At 46.8% G+C, this 14,060-nt stretch overlaps 1 protein-coding gene across 7 annotated transcripts in view; it reads right to left on the reverse strand.

Moving 5' to 3' along the window:
• Positions 1–14,060, reverse strand: part of KMT2C (lysine methyltransferase 2C) — a 2,745,351-nt gene that overhangs the window by 1,447,989 nt on the left and 1,283,302 nt on the right. For 6 of the 7 annotated variants that reach the window (XM_069647923.1, XM_069647921.1, XM_069647920.1 and 3 more), the window contains one exon: positions 1,091–1,195. The exons of the other annotated variant lie outside the window; for it this stretch is intronic. In XM_069647923.1, coding sequence (XP_069504024.1) covers positions 1,091–1,195 — 105 coding nt within the window. The remainder of the gene's footprint in view (positions 1–1,090; positions 1,196–14,060) is intronic. 7 annotated transcript variants of the gene reach the window in all.

Here is a 14,060-nt window from a genome sequence, read left to right on the forward strand (position 1 = left end):
GGGGGGGGGCTGACTTTTTAAGTATCCTACCTGATAGGATGGGGTAAAGGTGTTACAGAAGGGGATACCGTGTCTCGCCATCCGGTGTCCCACTCCCTGAAGAGCCCTCACCCAGGTGATCCTCCCACACTGGTCCACAAACAGGACCTGAATCCAAAAGCGATGGCCTTGTCCTAGCCACCTGGATGACAGATCCCCCGGGAACTAGTAGGCGAGACACCTTCCGGTTTCTCACACTGGTTTCCTCCAATTCTTAAAGGGCACCAGATCCTACTGGTACGTCTTGTTATTGCACTTGCACGACCAGATTACAAAGGCCTAGTAAGACCATTGTTTGTTTTTCTTCATCCCTGCACACCCCCTCTTATCTTCTTGTGCCTTGAAAAACCTTTTGGTGTATAGGTGCATTATAAATACCCAATAAATAAATGTGTGACTGTATTTAAGTATATATTTCTCAGTATATTTTCTGGATGTTTGTGTACTAATTGTACCTCTGTACCAACCTACTACCTCCTACCTTAAAGTTGAGCTTTGTTGCTCTCCCCATGCTACCCAAGAGATTTGGCTTCCCTTTGTCAGGTGTTCAATCCTTTTTCTTAGGGTTGGTTGCAGTGGCATCCTTAAAAGAGGGTGGCAAAAAGACTGCCTTAACAATACCCATTACAGTTTGGCACAGTCATTAGCATTTAAGCATGTTCTCTTAAAACCAGGACATTTCTGGACTTGCTTCCAAAAACAGAACACAGATGTAATATACTTTCAGAAAACCCAGCACACTTTCGCCACCTAAAGGTGGCAAAAATGCATTAAGTTAAAAGGAGCTACAGCTATAAATGCTTTCCTCTTGAAGTGCAAAGCATGAACTATTAAGCTCATGAAACGATAGTGGTGATCTGTGCAGAATGACTAACTGCTTAGCTTCTTGCAGGAAATCAAAGCTGAAGCAGTGTGCAAAATGTAAAATTTTGTACAAGAATATGGGTCCTACTGAGGGAGTATGCAAAACTAAAGAAGAATTACAAAACCAAACAGGGCTACCAAGGAAATGTTATACTAAAGAATTCAGAAATGCTGTTATGCGGCATACCAGATCGTCTTCCAGTCTTTACGAGATCATCAGAAAACACACCAAGAAGATCGTCATCAGTATTCAAGACATCAGAAAGATCCGACAGACGGTCTAATGTGCTACCTGGTGAAACAACCAAAATCATAGTTTACTGCTTATATCCTGTGAAATTTGGCAATTAAACAATAAGCCAATCTTGGTCTAGAAAATATTATGCACAAATACATGCTTAATTTAAGGCATCACCAGTTACATAACTTTTGATAACTTAAGTCTCATAATTGTCAGAACTTGAAAGGGTATTAAACATCTGAATGTAGGGGGTGCTTTCATCTGAAGAAGCCTGGCTGACACCCCTGATCAGTCCAAATGATGTGTTTGCAGTGTGTTCACCTTTCAATAGAGAAGTTAACTTTAGAAGATCAGCTGTATTCACAAATTCAAATTGAGTCTGTTAAGTGGCAAATTGAGGGCTGGCAAGGGTTCAGAAATCTTTAATTTTGTCTATTAGGTGGTGTTAAATAAGATTGATCTTTTTGCAACTTTCCCTTCATAGTTTCTAGGGACCCCCTTTCTTTTGGCTCTGTTTTTGAAAGGTTCTGACTTTTTGAAGGGAAGTAAAACCTTCAGCTTCACTTCCACCTGCCTTGGCTCATTTGTTATGGGGAAACTGATCAATCCTTCAGACTATCAGTACTGGGAAACTAGGTTTTCCTTTTGCATTTTGTAAAATATTAACCTTGCACACAGCATCTTACCATGCATTGCAATGGGGGTACACATTGTTATCACCGTAGCTTTTTAAACTTGGGATTTTTGGTTACTTTTATATGTGCCTAAAAACAAGCTGGAGGCAGCAGGTACATTTTATGAAATGTTTGCATTATTTTTAGTGATCACATTCGAGTTTACCGTATATGCCTACTAAGTGTGGCTCGTGCCTTAACATGGTGCGCTACTACATTTTCGTTTGTTCTTTGGCCACATTGTAGTTTGGCATTTTTTCTCCCTTGCCATGTCAGGAAAGCCCTTATGCGGTCATGGACTTGCTCGAGAAAGCTGCTTGTTTCGTGCGCTAGTGATGCCTTTGTATGTATGTGGCCTAGGAAGAGGGTGGGACCGTCTGGTTTCACTCCACATCCTTGGTGCAAGAGTCTAGAAGTGGGGCATCTGTGAAATCAGTAGTTGTCCCTGACTGGACCACCACTGGCTGGTTGAATGGATCAGCTCCCTGGTATTAGTGGGCTTGGACTTGCTCCCAGCCTGGATAAGAAGAGGACTCTTGCAGCCATTTGTTCAGATCAACATTGGAGTCAAGAATCCCGTGTAGAAGAACAGACTGACGATCCGAAGATGACCCCTGAAGAGGCCAAGCATCCCTTCTTGTGCCTGGCCTGGTGAAGCCCCTGTTGGGACTACCTGATCGCCAAAGACCCTGAGCGGTTGACCAACTAGTCAATACCTTCGAGGATCTAGCCGCCACGAACCGTCGGAAGAGTCCCTGGAAGACACCCTGTGGACTGACCAGCTCTCTTGTGCGCTAACTGCCAGAACCATTGCCGCTCCGTGGTTGCAATCTACAGCTCAGGACACAAGTCTCCTTTACTCTGAATTTCAGCGCCCCAGCATCAAGGGATCCTGTCAGAGAAGATTATGTGACCACGACTGGAGGAAGGATGCCTCTCCTTGCCTGCGTGAGGAGATGGTTGCTGGAATTCGCCTACACCCATACAGTGAGGCGTCCAGAAGAGGCCTGCATCGGCGTCACTTGCATTTCTTAAATCGCTCGTGTTAGGGGGGTTTTGCCAAAGTACTGTGTGACAAGACTTTTGAAAGCCCACCTTGGTTGAACAGCTAAACCCCTTCGGTTTAGTCTGAACTACCCAAAGGTTTGGTAGCAATGGCTGAGCAGCCAGGCTTAGTTTAGGAGGGAGGAGGGCTGTAGTGAGGCCACAGTACTCAGAGAATACACCTAGTTCAAGGAAACTTACACCCTAGAAAATAAGGCATTTCTTTGGATACACTAAGGCTTGTAGCTTTCATGTAAGACAAATACTATCACACAATAATATAATAGTAGAAAAGTTGCAATATTCACAGTTATATACTTTAAAATAGCAATAAAGGGAACACATTACATAATCAAACCTCCTGAAACATATGCAAACTTATAGGAACCTTAACTTTTTATAACTTTAGCTTAGCCTATCTTAGAAAGTCCAGCCGTATCTTAGGTGAGTCTCACAAAGTCAGAGGGGACACTGGGGCACCCAGGGCTGAATGAGACAAGGCAAGAAAGCAGAGTTCAGGGATGAAAGGATCATAATCCAGCAAAAAACTCTTCAGGTTTGCAGGATAGTAACAATCAGGTTTGCTTTGGCAAGGAAATTTACAGTTTCCCTAGCCGGATAGAAACAAGGACAAGTGACTCAAGGCAAAGTAGAGCACACTGGCTTGTCCACCCCAATGTAGCTAAAGGTAGGCCCTGGAGAAGTGCAATGATTAGCTAATAGAGCCCCTAGGAACAAATGAACAAAACAGCAAGTTCCAGTTAAGAACCTAGGAGCAGGACAGTACCTTTTCAATGAAGAACACGATGCCACAGGACGTTCCCCAAGGGGAGGCGACCGCAGACCCCGGTACAGGTTTCTTGGCCTTGGCGGCTGAAGAAGTAACATTGCAAGGGATCAGACAGTTGCGCTCTTGCAGTGTGATGCCAAGCAGATCTTCACAGCACAGGTTCGTTGGAGCCTTTCACAGGCTTCGGGATAGCGACAGTTGTCGCACAGCAGACTTCTCTGGTTCTAGGTCCTCCACTCGGCTGAGAGGACATCTAGGAGCGGGAAAGGTTCAATGCAGGCCCAGAAGGATGCCCACAAGGTTTCAGGCTAAAAGGCATTTCACAAAACCATGCACCACAAAATAGCACAGGTCCCAGGGTATTTGGAGTTTGCAGCTCTTCGAGGGACAGCACCAGATGCAAGTCGTCTTGAGACTGGTTAGGCCCACCAGCCCAGAGGAGGAAGTCATCTTCAGGAGATCTTCCTTGTAGCTCTGAACTCGAGGCCGGGTCAGCAGCGGACACTCAACAGCTCTGGCAGTCACTTGGCAGTTGCAGGTGGACACTGTCCAAAGAATTCCTCTTTGGATCTTCAGTCCAGTGGTCAAATCAGTTTCTGCTCCAGGACTCCAGGAGCCTCACCTTTTATGCAGGAACAGTGGCTGACCCACCAATCACCAGACATGCATCCATTCAAAGTTGGGGCGCGGGTAGCTGTCCAATGGGGATAGCCAGCCTCCCAGTGCAAACTGATTCCAGGCAGGCACATTGCAGGACAAAAACCAGGAGAGTCTCGTCCACCTCCTCCACTTCCTGTCATTTCAGGCAGTCTCTGGGCGGGCGGAAGCCGGCCAACAACAAAAGACCCATCAAGACATCCCCCACCCAAGCAGGTAGAAGAACGATCAAGAAAGAACACGCCATCAAGAACCGGGCTCCGAAAAATATAGCCACCATTTTAGGCAAAGGGTGACCGCAGCTGCAAAGGCAGCCTGCAACAAAAGTCCACAAAAAGTCACGCAAAAAGGTACACTGCCACCAGCCTCTAAGATTAACTTGGAACAGTAAATAAGTTAAGACACATTGTTTCCCCTCAGCACTCCACTTAAGGTGGGGTGTGCTGATCTCACAAAATAAAATACAGGTGGGGAAAAAAAGGGTACACTGGTAGCATGTGTAAACACGGGTAAAATAAAAAGGGGAGCTCGAGGAGCACTGTGCTGCAATAATAAAATGCAGATGCCAGCATATCTTCATTAAACAGTACCAAAAAGGGGTAAAAGGGGTTCTATGAGGGGTCAGAAATGTGAAGCAGACAACTTGGCAAAGGTTGCTCACAAGAAGCCATTTTATTAACTCATAAGGGATTGATAAACGCCTCACTATCCCTAACCCCACAGATTTTCCCTCTGCATCAAAATAAACTAAAGGAAAACACTAACAAAAGAAATCTGTCCCTCCCACTTATACATACATAAAACTCATAAAGGAAATGGAGCAAGTTACTTACCTGTAACTGTTGTTCTCCAGCAGGGGTCTGGCATGGATTCACATGCCCATGAATATTCCCCGTCACAGTGGGAAGCCTCACTAAAAGAAAAAACAGTTTCACTTTCGTTTCTAGACTGTCTTTCTCCTATAAACCAATCACTGAGCTCTGGGTCATACTGCCCACAGCCTTCCCATGGTTCACAGGGCCAACATTCACAAAAATATGACAAGTCTTCCGGAAACTCTTTGTGCGGGCCACATACAACTTCAGCGCTCGGGCCACATCCAGCGAGTGCAAAGTCCTTTCAGCCGGCGACAAAGGCATCGAAAAAAACACAGGCAACACCAATGGTTTGTTGAGATGAAATTCCGATGGAACCTTGGGCATGAAGGAGGGGTGTGTCCGCAGCACCACCCTAGTCTTGTGGAAAGTCAAGTAACGCTGCTTGCAGGACAGGGCCTGGATCTCATCTACTCTCCTGGCAGAGGTGATGGCCACGAGGAAAGCTGTGTTCCAAGACAGGAAACATGAGCGGCGCTTGATGCATAGGCTCGAATGGGGATCCCATGAGCCTAGCCAGCACCACTTCGAGTTCCCACACCGAGTGTTAGGGAGAATTCTCTGTTTAGGCTGAATTTCCTAACCTGGTGAGTCCCCCAGCAGCTTTGCTGGATTTTTGGGGTTTATTTTTTTTTTCTCCTGCCAAGAGTGAGACTCTTTTACCCTCACTCTTGGACATGATTTGAGTGTGTTTCTTTGAATCTAGATGTGTTTAATGGGCTATGGGGTCTTTTACTCCATAGGGCTTCATGTGTTTTTGTGATGTGTGTTACACAGCACCCTCCGTGCAGTAACACAGGGGTGTCATAGTGACCCCCCAGTATAGACTCCAGACCCTGGGACTGACTACTGTCTCCCAGGGCATGTAAAGTCACCATTGACTTTACTAGTCTTAAATTCTGAACAGAACCAGTACAAACCATCATATTTTGGACGTACTGGATGGGGCAATTGAATTGCCCCGGGGTTTGTTAGTCGAGGGGGCACGTCTCCGTCCCCCCTGATCGAGTTTTGGCTGGTGGCAGTGGATACTACTTTTTATATTCTACCGCGAATATTTTCCTATGGGATTTCCCATTGTTTTAGGCTACTACCTTTATTTAATTATTTACGGTAGCCTCGAACATACCGCCGGTTTATTTAATTAATATTAATTCTCCGGTTGGTATTTGTTGCCAAAACTTGATTCTGAAATGGCGTTTGTGTTCTCTTCTGTGACTCCAATCCAAGTCGAGCCCTTTGTTCCATGTTTTGGCGGGCTTCTCCACAGAAGCCCTCCAAAGTGGTGCCACTCTGTCTGGGGTACTTAGGAGGGGTGGAGGGAAATTTAGGCACCCTGGACTGAGTTGCCTAGGCAACTCAAGTCGCACTCCATCCTGATTGGCCCAAGTGGTGAGCCGGCCGGCTCACCACTTAGCATGTTTGAGTGACAGCTAGGCTGAGTGAATGGGGGTTTGCTGCATAAATGCAGGGCTTTGGGGACTGGAACTTCAGAAGTCGCCACAGGACCTAAGAATCCGACGAGGGAGAAGCTGAGCCGACCTGCCACGACACCACCACCAGTGGAGCCCTGCTGGACTGCCTCACCACTTTTCCCAACGACAGAGGAGATCTCCCGCCGGAGAGTCTTCTTCCTTTGACTGGTGGGGATAACCAGTTTCACCGTCTTTTCGCTTTCTCGACGTACCTCGTGGCCGCCTTGCCCGTGCCAAGCACCCCGGCAACCGGGATACCACGTTTTACTACGACCGCGAAACAAAGATACCACCTTTAACCGGAAAACTCTGCGGCTGGTTTCTGCCCTGGTAGTGCAACGACCTTCATCTTTCCCCCAAGTCGAGATCTTCTCTTCCCCTGGACGACGACGCAACTTGCACCCACTACCAGGAACAACTGCCACCGCTGGAGGATCCTTCCCACTTAAGGTACCGTGTCCCGCCTGGCTTCCCTTGCTACCGACTGTACGGGGTAGATTTAGCCACCGGCTTTCGAACCTGGGTTAGTCTGGGACACCCTGGCTAAACTTTCCTAAAGCCTCTCTAAACTCTTTTCGAACCCTCTGCAAGACTTTCTATGCCTAGTGTAACTGTGATCTTGGGCGCATTTGTGCTCTGCTCTCTCTAAGAGTGGGTCCAGCCTTTGGACTTTGGCTCACCAGTGACTTTTGCTCTTCTGCCTTGCTAACAGTGTTCCTGAATCTTAGAGTGGTGTACCTTTCCATATTCTGTCTTTTTCCCTCCCTTTCTCACAAACTTATTAGAGTGCAATCTAGTTAAGCGCTCACCTCTGTATGAAAATAAGTGGTGTTTTACTGTGACTAATCTGATAAGGAAAAAGGGGTGTATATATTACAATAGTAACTGTGTTTAGAATATTTTACAATAAGAGTGCTGGAGTGTTTCAACTGTGTGTTTTAAAATAAATAATTATATACTTTGATACCAAAGCTCTGGTCAGTGTTTGCTTGTATTATTGTATCTGAGTGCCTATTGTGTATACTTTGCATACTGCCTAACTCTTCTTGAGGGAAGTCTGACTGCTCAGCCACAGCTACCAGGTAAATCTGGGTGGTGCGGACTGCTACCAAGTGGGTTTACTGCCAACACCTGTAGTCTTAAATCTTTTGCAGTGGTCCCTAAGGGAACTGCACAGGTTTCTGCCTAACACCGAGGAAAGCGCCTTCACCAGAGGGAACGATCGGAACAGTCCCTTGATGAACTCCTTAACTAGAATAGAGAACACCTTCCCGGAGATATGGTGTAGCAGGAGATAGCTGCCAGATTCACCTTGATGGAGGCATGCGCCATCCCCGACTTAAGCAAAGAGAACAAGTATGGTAGGACTTGAGGAGCCGTTACCCTCAAAGGGTTAATCTTCGGCGACTGGCACCAGTCACGAAATGCCATGGCCTTGTCGAGAACCGCCCTGTAGTCCACAGGCAGCTCGTATCCACCGAACTCTAATGCTGCAGGAGCCAGGCAGTCAGCGATCTTGTGCCGTGGTGCAGGATTGCGCCTCCTTCCCTGGCGGGAAGATATGCGACCACCCTTGATTGGAGGGAACGCTGACATGCTGAGAAGGTCCAGGTACTAGATTAGCCCCGGCCAGGCTGGAGCGACGAGGATCATCCTGCACCGCAGTGAGTTGAATGATGACTCGAAGTAGCAGAGGCAAAGGAGGAAACGCGTACAGAAACAGTCCTTCCCAGAGGAAAGGCGAATGCGTCCCCCGTGCTCCAAGGCTGGGGGAACCTGCAGCACTTGGTATTCGTCGCAGTCGCGTTGGGCCAGCACAGGCACCGAGGCCTGGACCTTCACAGGAGGTTGAGGCAGTACAGGAGGGCGTGTGTCCTGGATGATCCCCCTGAGAATAGTACTCATCTGAGAGGATCTCATGAGGGTGAAGAATTTTCAAAGAACCTGTCCTCACAAACTGGTGAGGAGCCTGTGGGACTGGGTCCTTGAACCTGTACCTGTTGCTGTGCTCTCGCCACCAGTGGCCTGGCATAGCTAGGGTCTGAGAATCGACTTGGCACGGATGCAGTTGGATATGAGGTGGGCCATGTAACTGGCGTGGACCAATCCCACCTTGACGTGCGTTCCGATGCTAGCGCTTTGGAATGTGAAGGCCCTAGAAGCGCCGCCATTTTGTTTTGTACTGTGCCACGTGCTTGCTGCAAGCCGACCAGAGTACTGGGCCCAGCATCCGCCTGTGCACTTGATTGCAAAGGCTTGGACGTTCCCTGCACCTCAGGTAGGTACCTGGAAGACGGACTGCCCTTGGCCATGGTGCCGATAGTGCTTGCAATGCGTTTAGGTGCCCCTTCGGGATCAAGCCCGGTGTCAGAGCAGAGCCCCTCGGGGAGATCCCCAGTTCAAGAGTCTTGAGGTCCTCAGCAGTGGGACCGGGAGGGTTCGTGGACCGCTCAGCCAGATAGCAGGTAGCAGGTAGCTTCTCGAGCCTCAGTATCCTAGCTGGTCCTAGGGCCTGTAAGGCCCTTCCTGCTTGGATGCTTCCCAAGGAAGGAGTCGCCGTTGCGGGGTGCAGAGGAGGACAAGGCACCTACCTTTGCCCTGGTCTTCCTCCTGACGTACTGCTTTAGATTCTCCAGTGGTGATCTTGCGAACAGCTCCCTCCAACTGGCCAGGCGGTTCTTCAACAAACGCGGGGTAAGTGTGTTGCACGCTGAGCAGCTGTTCCAGCCGTGGTCTGGACCAAAGCACCTGAGGCAGACCGTGTGTGGATCCGGCAGGGTGAAGGAACACTCACAGGCCAGACACCTGCTGAATCCCGCTGTTGTGTATATGCGCCAGGGAGGAGCATGGCACCAGAGGACAGAGCACCTAAAATTCTCAACTATTCACTATGGAAGGAAAAAGGAAAAAAAAGTATCATGGGGAAGAGCCCGTGGAATTACAAGGCCGGAGACCTAACCCAGGAGAGCTGGTGAAATCTGTCCGCTACCGTTGATGTAGAAAAGAGGACGGGGAGTGCATGCTCCTGGGCCGGCGCCACATGCTTATCTAGATTTAAAAGGGGAAAACAGGGTTTGCTGGTGAAAAAGGTTCAGTTTCCTGCAGGGTATGGAGGAAAGGGATGGTACGTAGGAGTACATTAGGAAGAGATAAAGTGAAAGTCGAAGTGGCCTGCAGAATTTTGTGGTAAAAGCCTTGCACATTCGAAAGTCTTTGACATCAGTGAAAGGTCCGAGCCCGACTGAGGGGGACCGGAAGCATGAAATAAGTTAGGGGAAGGGGACCCCTAAAGAATGTGAATGAAGATTGGGGAAGGGAACCCCTTCAAGCGCTGCGATTACGAGGTCTTAGCCTGGCTGAGGGAGACCTACATGAACTTTTGTTGAACTGTGAAGGAACTTTCAAAAGCTGGAATAAGTGACTAACGTGGAAGGCCAAGCGGGCCTCGACCCACGTTTTAAACTGTCTTTTTTATAACCTGAGCTAGAGTGCGTCATGCTGTTTACGGGGGCCACCTTACTCCGCGTTGTCTAACTTGAGGAAAGCTAACTCAGGCACATTGATCCTTTGTTATAACACTGACTTTCCTTTCCATACATATTCCCCTTTACACATGTTTTGTAGAAGAGAATGGGCAGGCATTGGGTTTTGTTAGCATAGACCATTTTGATTTGACTGACTAGCACTGTATTTTTATTATTATTTGTGTTAGACAGAATCCTGTGCAGTACCCTTAGCGACCACTACACACAATTAAGACTACAAGTGGTAGTACAATTTCACCTTTGGTACAAGCCTGTACTACACAGAGAAAGTGGTAGCAATGGCTGAGCAGCCAGACGTATCTCAAGAGCAAATGAGGAGTAGTAGAGATTACACAAAGGACTACAATTTCTGTGACTCAAGCAAACACTGACTCAAGGTTTCTGGTTAAAGAATATAAGTACATTTATTTTTAAACCATCTGTTCACAAAACACTTCACTTCTATTAAAATAAAACCACACTTCAAACATACTACACACAACCAATTTCCCCAGTGTAGATAAATTCAAGTTAAGTACATTGGGATTTGACAGACCGGTGTTGTGAAACAAAGACGTACCGGGAGTAAATATGCAATCACTTTTTGACAGTAATGAAAGTTCAGTCTTACTAAAGATAAGTGTACCCACGGGAAGAAATGTAACAGTAGTCAAACACACTTAGCACATGAATTCACACAAGAAAATTGGGGATCAAAATCATAGGCAATACTTTTGTCAAGGAAGGTAGAATCAGAGGGCACCTTCTAACGAGTAGATAAAAGTCAATAGGCCTGCGCTAGTGTCAAGTGTAACAGGGGTCCTCTGTTGCCGAGGATCACACGGTTAGTACAGTTCACGATTCGAGATTGCCAGGAGTACTTAGATATTGTCACGAAAGGAGGCAAAAGTTATAAAAAGGGAAGGAAGAAAAGGGCAAGCCTTTGGTGAGGAAGAAGGGTTCAACCCAATTCCTCCAAGTTGGACACAGTACATTATTCATTGAAGAAAGCTGGTGCCATGGCAGTTGTTCCTGGTAGTTTCCGGCAGACTCTCAGTTCCTGGAGCTTCTGTCGTGTCGGCGGCCAGAACAACCACCTCAGCCAATCGACACAAAGTGTGACTTGGGTCTCCAAGGAGACCCTGTGCAGGGGGTGACTAACGCCTCCCTCACATTCAGCCCGCCTAGACACCCAGACACCAAAGGAGGGCTTCTGGACAGAAGCCCGCCAAAGGTCGGCAAAAAAAGAAGGCAAACCAGGCAAACCAGGTTTGGCGCGAACAGGAAAACACAAGAAGGACTTTAACAAAAAGAAATGGCTACTAAACCCGACCAGAGCCAAAATAAAAAGTATTTGGTCAAGTGGGTGTAAGGTTGAGGCTAATATAATAGCCTAAAACAGTACCACGTTTATATAGTATAATCACGGTAAAAAAGTTAGGGTAGATACCACTGCCACCAGCCAAGTCTAAATGTTGAGAGCAAAACAAAGCTCAGAGAGGCACAGACAAAAAGCGGTAGGAATTAACCCTTTCCAATACCCCATGTAAGGTGGGGTGTAGTGGGTCTGTAGTTTAAAGTGACTATATAAAGTGAATGGCAACTTTACCTGTTTCTGGGGGACAGTAGTCAGCCCCAGAAAAATTGAATCAGAGGGAAGTCTCAAAGACAACCCTGTGTCACTGCACTGAAGCTGCTGTGTAACTCACAAAGGTGGGGATCATGGAGTGGTGTGGCTCCAGAGCCCAAGATCACACAAAAAGTAGAAAGACACATGGCAAAACACATCTAAGAGTGGGAGAAAGGCTCACACTCTTACCAGGTGGAAAAAATAAACCCCAGAAATCCAGCAAAGCTGCTGAGGAACTCACTAGGTGAGGGAAATTAGCCATAAATGAGAATTCTCCCTAACAATTTGATGGTAGAGACTACTCCCATCTTAGCTTTAGGGCAAAGTAGGAGTTTTTCCAAACCCCAGAAATTGTATAAAGGTTTTGAAACTTGTAACTCCTGTGTCAATGTCATACTTGTGATACCATGCCTCCCTTACATTTGCTTGTAGTTTTCTGAGGTCTTCCCGTGCCATTTTAGGCGGGAACGACCTCAGTGAATGTTTCTTCCTTGGCTGGAATCCTTTGTATTCCACGCCCAGGCTCCAGAGTGTCTGATAAAGCAGGAAGTAAGGGAGGAGTCCAAAACTCTGCAGCCTTTTGTCACCTTGCCTGAAAGGAACCATGTCTCAATGGAGGGGGAGGGGGTGGAGGGGGCTGGCTGTTCTCATCGTACAGCCAGGCTGCCTCTTTCTGTAAACTGCAGGGAGAGATTGCAGACGTTGTGCTGTAGTTCCTGATAAATACTCCGAACCTGAAAGCTGTTTGCAAGTCAATCACTGGAGCTGAATACAAAGAGGAAGATGAAGCAAAGACGTCTGTAGCGATGTCCAGCCACCAGGGAGCCAGATGTGACGCTTCCATGCAAACAACCTGGGGGTCCCGAAAACTACTCCTATACAGAGGTTTATGAGATTCAATACGCTGGAGAGGATGACAACTCAGAGAATTCAAGCAATAGACTAGGGCAGGACTGGATAAGAAAGGAATTCTGCCTTGAAAGTTTAAAAGTACTTAATTGCTAAAGAAGTTAGTGTGGTAACTATCCCTGTGAAAAAAGAAGTTACAAAGTGTCATTAAGTTTATGCTTACCTTTGAGCTGCATTCTGCCCCTGTAAAAAAAGAAAAAGAAAAAAGAAAATATATATATATATATATATATATATATATATATATATATATATATATATATATCTACATTTTGAATGGTGTTTCCCCCCCTTCTAAAAAGCTATACGTGTTGGTACCGTTGTATCATTGCTTAACTGATTTGAGTGTAAAAGCTTACCAATAGGGTTTACCTGCCTTGAAATACATTTTGTCTTTCTGAAAGTGTAACATTGGGTTTTGCTTTCCCAGGTCTGCTTTATACAGATTCAATGTGAGTAAGACCAGGGACAGCCAAGCATCCAGTTTGTACTGGATCCAAACAGTCTCATTGGAGGACAAATACAAGAGGAGTTTCAGTGACCTCCCAGTCTCCTGTCCTCCCAGACACACTGGTGCCTTCAGGCGGGCTTCACAGAGGGACCCATGCGAAGACCTAAAACACACACGGACCTCCGCGACCCAGCATGGCAGGAGGAGGAGCAAGAAAAAGTTGCAGAAAAATGAAGACGGGAACCGTTTTGGATCAATGGTGTCCCATGTGTCCCTTACAGAAGCTGCAAATACAGCCTACAATGTAAGCTTTACAAGTTTATAAAACCAAAAAGGAAAGCTCAAGGCGCTGCCAGCAGCACTACACAAGGTGCTGTGTGATGCAATAGGAAATTACAGTTGCATAGAAAAGATGGAGTAAAGTAGACTCCATAAAAAAAAGCTCAAAAAGGGGTTCCCGCTCACTCCAGAGAGCAGTAAAAAAAACAATAGTCCAGGACAGGAAAAAGCGCTGGGGGACTACCCAGGTGAGGAGAATATCACACAAGATGGAAATTCTAACCAAGAGTTCCAATATGGAAGGGAGTTAAAGAATTGTGGGGAGGATTCAGTTGGAGAAGGAAGAGTGAGGATGACCGTGAAGCTGGGCGCTTGATTACACATTCCTTGCTTGATGTTAGGGAGAATTCTCAGAAATGTGCTAATTCCCTTCTACCTTTAGAGACCCCCAGCTCTATTTGCTGGACTTTAGGACTTTTAACGTCTAACCCGGAGAGAGTGAGACCTTTTTCCCGACTCTCATGTATATGTCTGTGATTTGGACTCTCTTTCATTGGACTATGGAGTCTGACAAACTCGATGGGCATCATCCTTACATGTGACAGACA

The sequence above is a fragment of the Ambystoma mexicanum genome, chromosome 2q (genome assembly GCF_040938575.1).
Source record: "Ambystoma mexicanum isolate Mex_15411 chromosome 2q, UKY_AmexF1_1, whole genome shotgun sequence".
Classification (NCBI taxonomy): domain Eukaryota; kingdom Metazoa; phylum Chordata; class Amphibia; order Caudata; family Ambystomatidae; genus Ambystoma; species Ambystoma mexicanum.